Source organism: Dendrobium catenatum, unplaced genomic scaffold, assembly GCF_001605985.2.
Source record: "Dendrobium catenatum unplaced genomic scaffold, ASM160598v2 fragScaff_scaffold_1031, whole genome shotgun sequence".
Lineage (NCBI taxonomy): Eukaryota > Viridiplantae > Streptophyta > Magnoliopsida > Asparagales > Orchidaceae > Dendrobium > Dendrobium catenatum.
The window spans coordinates 8,804-18,881 of record NW_021319493.1 but is presented as its reverse complement, the minus strand read 5'-3'; the positions used below and the strand labels follow the sequence as shown (position 1 = coordinate 18,881).

Below are 10,078 nucleotides of genomic sequence, written 5' to 3'. Positions count from 1 at the left end.
TTTAAGAAAGATTGATTTTTTTTTATATATATAATTGTATAAATTTGAGCTCAATATATTATAATTTATCATTCTCCAAAACTATATTCATATTTTTTTCTTATTTAAAAACATTCATAAATTCCATGCAAGCTAACCATACCTCCAATTTTAAAATGCAACATGTGATCCATATGCAAAAACTCCTTAAAACATATAATTAAAGCAAAAATGAGCCTAATTTGAGCGAGCTCCAAGTTAATCGGCTCAACCCATTAAGAAAGCAATCAACATTTTATGTTTGTGTCCAACTCCTTAACTTATCAAATCAAATATAAACTATTCATGTACATAAATTCCACTTCTAAATTGTATATAAATTATAGCATATGTATAATAATATAAAATTTAATGTATACAATAACAACATTAAATTTTTGTCTCACAACATGGGGTCAGCTACATTAATTTTTTTCCTCTATTGTGTCATGTTAAAAGTCAAATTCCCATTTAAATCAAATAAGTAAAGATTATTTCTAATATTCTCTAACCAAATCTTTTTAGGTCTACCTCTTTATTTCTTAACACAAATCAAATCTAATACATCTACTTTCCTAACCTGGTCATTCAAAATCCGTCATTTTATGTGATCAAACCATCTAAGGTGACTCTATCTAATCTTATCTTCCACTGCAGCTACTCCAATCTTTTCACGAATATGCTCATTTCATACTCTATCTCTAAGAGTAATGCCACTCATGCACCCGAGCATCCACATAAATATAATCGAGATCTATCAAGTTAATAAGATCTTGTTCATATTTAATCCATTAAGTAAACAAACTTGTAAAAATCAGTGGAACAAAAGCTAATGATCAAGCACAATATAATCGAATAAAAGCAACAAGCTTTTTTTTAATGCCCTACAGATGAGATACTTTCAGAATTGGAACACAGTCAAAATGGGCTTTGGAAGTTCACTAAAGAATTGTGATAATGTGAACTTCAGAAAGATATCCAGAATTTTACTCTGCAAAGAACAAGACTCATCACCTGCATAGCCTCTTTAACATAAATCAAACATCTTTCTACTCTCTCAATTTATATACATGGGCAGACAAAAACCAAAATTCTTCAAAAGTTCACTCACCGCAATACATAAGAGACTTGAATTTCATAAATCGAATCTCTGATGCCTTCTTCCATCTTCTCCAGTTGAATCAGATTTATCTGGATGGTTGAGAGACCAGAAGCTCCAACCAGGAACATTCAAGATCTAATCCAGTAAATAGGAGAGGATCCAGATAGATTTAAATGGCCAAGAATTAACCCATTAAGAGAATTCAGAATAATCAGGACTTCAAGCTGGTACACAGAAGGAAGAGCTCAAAGTTGGAGGCAACACACAAACTAGGTGAGGCCCAGCAGGATTGCAGCTTATGTTGGATTCGGCGACACCGGGCAGACCAAGCTGCGGTGGACGAACATAACCAGAGACCAGAGGCAAGCAACTCACAGTGATTACTACCCTTGAACCTGAGATATCCATTAATTTGCTTAGTAAGCTTCTTTAATTGACTAAATCCATGGAAGTATGAAGTTCCTCTATACCAAAAAATTAAAAAATAATAATAATAAAGAAATGAATTCCAAACCTTGAGTTGCAGCCAAAGATATATGTCCCCTCTTCCTCCCAGCAATCATCCAGTTCTCTGGGTTTGCATCTATTTCATAGAGTAACTCATCCTAACAGACAAAAGAATGGTCCAATGTTAGTCGGTGCAAAAATCAAACTAGTTGTTAATAATCCAAATCATGCCATGAAATTTTTTTTAGTTTCTTATACTTTCCGATGACCCAGTTAGGAGAGTAGAGGTATTAGATTTGACTTATGTTAAGAAAGGTAGGGGTAGACCTAAAAAGACTTGGTTAGAAAATATTAGGAATGACCGTTCTTTATTAGATTTAAACGAGAATTTGACTTTTAATAGGACACAATGGAGAAAAAGGATTCATGTAGCCGACCCCACGTAGTGGGATAAAGGCTTGATGTTGTTGTTGTTGTTGTTGTAAACTTTTCGATTCTTTTCTTTAACTCTATCAAAATGATTCATTCTATCTATAAATGGGCACTCTCATTTCTCTTTATAGCCAGTTCTAAGAAAATTCATGACTAGAACATACAATAAACCTCAATTACATTATAAAACAAGTGTGAATGAGAAGATCACAGAAACCTATTACATGGACTAATTTATTTAGCAATTCAAGGCACAAATTTAAGTACTTAAATCAAATTGGATAAAATAAAACAGGAATATTGGATAACTTACTTTGGACAAAAATGATTGAATTTCTTCTGGATCTTTCAACCTTTCAAGTCTCCATTTCATATCAACTAGCTGTCCAACCCTCAGGCAATCGAAGGTAAATGGAAGAAATCCAACAGCCAGGCAAGGATCAAGCACAGGCCGCTGTAAAGGAAGTGCTATCTTAAACAAAAGCTCATCTTGGCCTTCAGGTTTTATATTCACAGGTATATGTGCACCGACAGCTCTATCACCCTCGATTCCATATTTAATATTCAAGATACTCTCTGTCTTCACAACCTCAGTTTCATCTAGGGGAAAAAAGCTATCAGTCTTCCTGTATAATATTAAGTTGTGAATATGGTGTATCAACAGCAGATGATCGCCCACATAAAGGAAATAGGTGAAGGCATCGTAGTCTAAGACTTCATTTGGGACAGTTTTTTTACTGCTTCTTAAAATAGCTTTTTAATACAAAAATTAAAAATTTTGTACTAAAAAACTGCTTTAAAAAGCAATAAAAAAGCCGTCCCAAACGAAACCTTAGGCGTCCTAGCAATAAGTCATTGAAATCTCATAATCAGTATCATTGTCATGCATGATTTCTAGATATGATGATATGCGTTAAGACATTACAACACGCCTATAGAAAATGTTCGGTCAACAGTAACTCGGCACTATAAAAGAGGTTGTACCAAGCCAATTAATGAGGTATATTGATTCAAAATTTGTTCAACTGTGCAAGGCACTTGCGTAGTCGAGCAAAGAAGATATATGAATTCACAAACTTAATTACTACCAAAATTCTAACTCTTAATTCTAACAGTAGAAAATGCATACAAGTATATTGACGGCTAAACAGAGTGAAAAATAACCACACGAAGAAAAACAGTAAAATCATCCAACATCAAAAACTGCATGGTGTTAGCATACAGCAGCGAGCACATCACTAACAGGTTCTCCACGAACACCGCTGATGAGTCTCCTCCCACCATACTAATAAAAGTGTGTATTGGACTACTCTCATCACGATGAGCATGTAGCTAACAGGGTCCACCCGTGACATTGCAAATGTCGCGAGCTTCTTCTCACCATGTTGGAAAAGCCTGCATGAGAGTTCTCATGCTGCGTCAAATATATCTTCGTAGCTTCGGAGTTTTTGGCTTTAGGTTTCATTATACATATCTATAATGCACAACGCTTTGCAATATCCAACATGTATCGGACACGGCACGCATCTGAAAAGCCTGACATGTGTTGAACATGCCAAAGACGTGTCCAATTAAAAAAATATTAAAAATAAATTAGACACATTTGTCTAACACGCATGTCTAAAATATTTTATAAATTTTATTTTAAATATAATTTATTGTATCTCAAATTGTTATTTAGTTAAAAAAAAATACAAACTAAATGAAGAAATTGTTTAGAGAGAGCTTCAAATTTTATTCTATTCCTTATAATCATTATATATATATATAAATTCTAGGAGAGTAAAGTGAAAAAGAAAAGACATTTAATCTAATTAATTATAATAATCATATTCTACAGATCTCCAACTGTAGCCCTCGGATTATTGCCCACGGATCTCCAACTGCAACCCTCGGATTACTACCCACGGATCTCCAACTATAGCCCTTAGATTGCTGCCCACATATCATTGAAGTGGCATTCCCTTGGCTGCGTGATTCAACACTCCCCCTCAAGTTAGGTTCTATAGGTCGTACAATCCTAACTTGCAAACAAATTTATCAAGTAGAGAGCCCAGTAGTGCCTTTGTTAGAACATCGACAACTTGTTCATGAGTTGGGGTATATACTACAATTTCTGTGTTCTCTATTTTTTCAGATATAAAATGTCTATCAATAATAACATGTTTTATTATGTTGTGATATACTAGATCCTTAGTCATACTGATTGCGACTTGATTGTCACATTTCAACTTTATCATGTCTTCAATCTTTATTCTCAGTTCAACCAATACTTGTCTAATCCAAATACCTTCACAAATAGTAACTGCTAATGCTCTAAGTTCATATTATGCACTGCTTCTAGAAACAATAGATTGTTTATTATTCCTCCATGTCACTAGGTTCCCCCACACAAATGAACAACATCCTATTGTCAATCGACTATCAACCTGGCTTCCTACCCAATCTGCATCAGAATAAATGATCAATTTTCTATCTTTATTTTTCTTGAATAATAGCCCCTTTCCAGGAGTGTTCTTGAGATATCTCAAGGTTTGATATACTGCCTTCAAGTGCTCCTTCATAAGATTACTCATATATTGGCTTACCATACTCACAGCAAACCCAATATCTAGATGGGTGTGGGAGAGGTATATAAGCATTCCCACAAGACGTTGATATCTTCCTTTATCTACTAGAACTTCCTCCTCTTCTATCCCAAGTTTCCTTTTAGGATCCATAGGTGTACTTGCTGGTCTGCATCCCAGCATGACGGTCTCCTTCAGTAGGTCTAAGGTATGCTTGTGTTGGGAAATAAATATATCTTTGCTTGATCGAGTTACCTCCATAACAAGGAAGTATCTAAGTGATCCTAGATCTTTCACTTCAAACTCCTTGGACAAAGCCTGCTCATCCACATATACAATCAATACTACTACATTATATCTTTCTGTCTGATTCACAAGCAAGATATGATTTGTCTAGCGTTGTTTAAAACCATGGCATTTTATATAATTTAAGAATCTTTCAAACCATGCTCTTGGAGACTACTTTAATCCATAAAAGGATTTCAATAGTTTACACACTTTATCCCTTCCATAAGACTTCTAAATCCCCATTGGAATCTCCATGTAGACTTCTACTTTCAAATTCTCATTCAAAAGTGCATTCTTGAAATCTAGTTGATGTTAGGGCCAATCTAAATTTGCTGCTAAGGAAAAAAAATCCTTATGGTGTAGAGCTTTGCAACATGAGCAAAAGTTTTATGATAGTCTATTTCATAAGACTGAGTGAATCCTCTTGCAACTAGTCAAGCTTTCAGCCTCTCAACACTACTATCCACCTTATGCTTTACAGTGAACACTCATTTGCAAGTCACAACTTTCTTTCCTGGTGGGAGATTCATAATCACCCATGTTTGATTTTTTTCAATGCCATAATTTCTTCTTTAACAGCCTGCCTCCATCCTGGGTGATTCAAAGCTTCTTGAATATTGGTCAGAATCTATATATCATCCAACTTGGAAAGAAAGACTTGATAAGTGTCAGATAATCTGCTATAGGAGAGAAAACTTTTGATTGGATGCTTGATGTATGATTCTTTCTAGCCATTGATGACTCTCTCTTTTTGAAATTCCTCATTTTTCTCCTATGTATGAATTTCTACAGTTGTTGGATTCACTGAAGTATAGTTGACAAGTGCAAGATGTGTCTCACCATTCAGCATACTGATTTTTCTTTCTTTTTCTTGAGTATACATATTGTTGTTCCTTAATTGCTGCTCTTTGCAAGGATTGATTAGGACTTTTGGGTGAATGTAATAGGTCTGAAAGAGGAGTTTGAGATAAATGAGATATAACTTGGAAGTACTCATGGTTTGGATTTCTTGTGATAGTTGTTGATTTTGGCTGGACTTTGTTTGGTTGTGTATAAGGAATTCCACTCCCAAGTTTGAAATTCTCCTTCACTCTCCCCCTAAATTTCAAAACTAGTGAAGTATGGGTTGTTTTCAAAGAAGGTGGCATCCATGGTTTCAAATACTTTCCTAGAATTAGGGCAAAAGCATTTGTAGCATCTTTTTGTCGAAGAATAGCCAATAAAGATACATTTTTTTTATCTTGAGTCAAGCTTGCTTCTATCTTATGGATACATATAAACAAAGGCAAAGCACCCAAAAAACTTTATGTGCAAGGTTTGATGATATGAACCGAGCATCAGGCTAGGCTTTGAGTAAAGTCTGTCTAGGTGTTTCAAATTTTAGTATCCGAGTAGGTAACCTATTTAATAGGTATGCAACAGTAAGGATGGCTTCCCCCATAGATGTTTTGGTACTTTCGTGAATAGCATAATAGATTTGGCGACTTCTAGGAGTTGCCTATTTTTCCTCTCAGCTACCCCATTTTGTTGAGGCGTATATACACATGAACTCACTTGGATTATCCCTTGACTTGATAGGTATTCTCTCATGATAAAATGGAACTACTCTCTCCCACTGTCTGATTTTAAGATTTGAATTTTTGTATCAAACTAGTTTTAAATTATCAGTTGAAATGATTTGAAGATCCTTTCAATCACATATTTTTCCCTTATTAAATAAACCTACATGAGTCTAACATGATCATCAACAAATATCACAAACCACCTTGCTCCACTTATATTTTTAACCCTTGAGGGTCCCCAAATATTACTATAGATCAAGGCAAAGGGTTTAGAAGGTTGGTAACGAACAATTGGTTAAGACGATCTGGTATGTATAGCCAATTGGCAAGTTTCACATCTGAACAAATTTGGATTTTTTTTAAATAAATAGGGAATAAGCTTTTCAAGATACATGAAATTTGTATGACCTGATGTCTAATGCCACATGATATTCTCTCTATCTTGTTTGACTCTAGATTGACTCTCAACAAATTGACTAACAATAGTATGATTCTTAGAAGTAGGATTCTTAGGAGCAACAATTAAGGTTTGTATGTATTTGGGTGTCTTGATGTAATATAACCCAGAACACATCTTAGCACTGTCAATCTTCTTCTTCAAATCCAGTTCTTGAAAAATACATGCATTATTGGAAAAATTATTAAGCAAATAATATCAAGAGTCAATTTACTAATGTAAATCATATTGCACTCAAAATTAGGCACATAAAGCACTGATTTAAGGGTGATAGCTTTTGTGACAAAAGCATAATCAATTTTCAAAACTTTAGATGTTGAGCCATCAACAATCTTAACTATTCAATTTGAATGATAAGGTTGATAGTCATGAAAAAGTGTAATGTCTCATGTCATATGAGCTGATGCTCAGATTCAATAACCCAAAGTATTCACTATTTTATACCTAAGTGAGCGTATAGGTTGGTAGCAGGTCCTAGAGATTGTTGGTTCGTGATGTTGTTAAGCAGCAACTTCAGCATCTCTAAATGCTCCTTGGTGAAAGGGATATCTTTAGCTTTGATGGATTAATCCTGCATGATGTTGACAGAATTCGCCTTGCTTTTTTGTGCTGATTGTTTTGCCTTCCAATCAGCTGGTTCTCCATAAATCTTCCAACATGACTCCGTTGGATGTCCTAGTTTGGCACAATGATCACACCAGGTCTAAGAAGAGTAGAAGAGTTGTCTGTAGATCCAGAGTTTTCAGGGTTTAAACCAGTAACTTTTGGGTAGGAGGATGAGATCTCGCTATCCATGGGCATGGTTGGGTTTCCTCGATTTAAAGAGAAGATGAATTTTGGGCAAGGGCTACCGATGCTTGAAGAGAGGCTATCGGCAAGATGATGAAGAATTACCGCCTGTTGAGGGTTTGGAAGAAGGAAGGTTTGCCACTAACATTTAGAGAAGGCTTAAGATTTTCTTAGGCTCTTATACCATGAAGAAATTATTTAGAGAGAACTTCAAATTCTATTATATTCCTTATAATCATTACATATATATACATAGGAAAATAAACAAAAAAAGGAAAAAATATTTAATCTAATTAATTATAATAATCATATATTACGGATCTCCGACTGCCCTCGAATTACTATCACGGATCTTAATTGCAACCCTCGGATTACTGCCCACAGATCTCCAATTGTAAACCCACGGATCTCCAACTGCAACCCTCGGATTGCTGCCCACGGATCTCCAACTACAGCTCTCAGATTTCTACCCACGGATTGTTAACGTGGCCTCCCTTGGCTATTTGATTCAACACTAAATTTCTCATTTCTTCTCTAAAGCCTCAAACCAATCACCCTCACTCAATATCTCATTCCCTGAACATTCCCATTTTCATTTTTTCTCTAGCGGGTTGCAGTTAAGGTTCCACAACAATGCTCAATATCATCTCAACATCGATGTCCAATGCAGTCACAACACTAGTATTTCAAAATCATCTCAACATCAAAATCTGATGTTGTGTTGACATCGACACCAACAATCAAACCCTCGTGCCATCTTGACATCTCATCTTTGTCCAAATAGTCTTAGCATTGACAACTGACATTATCTTGAGATTGATGGCCAAAGCCATCTTGATCCTATGCCTATTACACAACAATGATGTCTAACTATTGAAAGCATTGTCATCTCCGCTCTCGATGCCTAACACGACATCGACACTAATTCTAGACATTCTAATATTAATTGTTTTAAGCACAAATTCTAATTAAATTACTTATTATTTTTCAATTACTTTTATTATTTTGCTTATTCAATTTTTATACATAATTATTAAGATATAAAAATTATGTAGTATCCAACCCGTCTCTATGTCTTATATTTTCAATAATTAATGTGTCTCGTATCCATGTTTGTGTCCATGTCGTGTGATGTATGTGTCGTCGTGTCCATGTCTGAGCATCATAGATACCTGTGTGCTTAAAACAAGCGAGTAGACTTTCGAGTAATGAAACCTACAAGTGAGTACATACACACACACACACAATAATGGATAGTGAGGGAAAATACTCTCTCCGTTTAGAGAATGAAAGAGGGATGGGAATTTTTTGAGGATCTTTCTCTCTCTGTTTAGAGAGAGAAACTAAAGGGGGAAGAGAGGAAAATCAGTTTGTGGTGAGAAAGGTGGGAATGGTGGAGAGAACTCTCTTTGTTTAGAGAGAGAAAGAGTTGGAGGAGGTGAGGATAATATGAAGGAAAGGATTGTAGGTCTCTTTCTCTCTACAAATTTTTAGAGAGAGAAAGAAAGAGAAGATTATGTGGTAGAGAGTTTGAGGTTGGTGTAGGAAGAGAAAGATTAAAGAAGTTGAAGAGGAAGAGGAAAAGAGAGAGAGAGAGAGAGAGAGAGAGAGAGAGAGAGAGATGGTGATTTGGAAAGAAAAGGTGCTAGAAGAAGAAGTCAAAGAAGGTGGTGAAGATGAGAGGGAAGCACAGAGGGAGATCGGAGATGATAGAAGGAAGTCGGTGGGGTCGGTCAAGGGCTAAAACGACAACGGGCTGTTTGTTTCACGAATGGAGATCATTAGGGCGTCGCACACGTGATCTAATATTTTTGTTCGGCTTTGCTGGAGTTGATTAATAGGGTAATTTCAAGAACATGTCTGGCATTCATGGAAACGACAATTACAACAAAACCCTATAATGTATTTATCATATGATCACAAGTTTCCGGCAAGCGATTCATTTCCTGTCTCAATCTCACCTCGCTCCCTTGAACGAGGCGCCCTAGTCCTTACTCGAGCATGTATGCACAAACAGATAGCCTCATTCTACCTCCCCTTGCTTCTCCACAAGTGCGCTTGCAAGCTTCTGATCATCATGTCTCAGTGCCTTAAAGCTAGATGCAATCTCAGTGAACTTGTCCTGCTGACAAGTGTGCATGCTTGTGGTCAATCTTTGAGTAAGTGTGATGTGATTTTGTCAATATATCATCGTCATTCCTAGTAGTGACACCCATGGCATTGATGTTTAGCATTATTATATATTTGGCCTTGATGCTTAGAGTGGTGTCCTCTCTAAACCAATACGTTTCTTCTTTCCTCCGCCAGTCATCAATTTTTGTTCTTTCAATCAAAAATTGTGTTATGTAAAGTCGTTTCCTTTTAGCTGAGAATTTCCCATTGGTAGCCAAGCTATCTTCTTCACCATCTCCTCAGG

The 10,078-nt window shown here is 35.8% G+C and overlaps 1 protein-coding gene across 1 annotated transcript; it reads right to left on the bottom strand.

The window, feature by feature from the left end:
* Nucleotides 1-942: 942 nt before the first annotated feature.
* On the bottom strand, nt 943-9,802 carry LOC110113669 (trafficking protein particle complex II-specific subunit 130 homolog). The gene is made up of 5 exons (XM_020846337.2): nt 9,695-9,802; nt 4,588-4,884; nt 2,313-2,729; nt 1,635-1,725; nt 943-1,515 (listed from the first exon to the last, which is right to left on the bottom strand). The coding sequence occupies exons 1-5, from the start codon at nt 9,800-9,802 to the stop codon at nt 1,340-1,342; spliced, it is 1,089 nt and encodes a 362-aa protein (XP_020701996.1). The 3' UTR covers nt 943-1,339.
* Nucleotides 9,803-10,078: the final 276 nt, after the last annotated feature.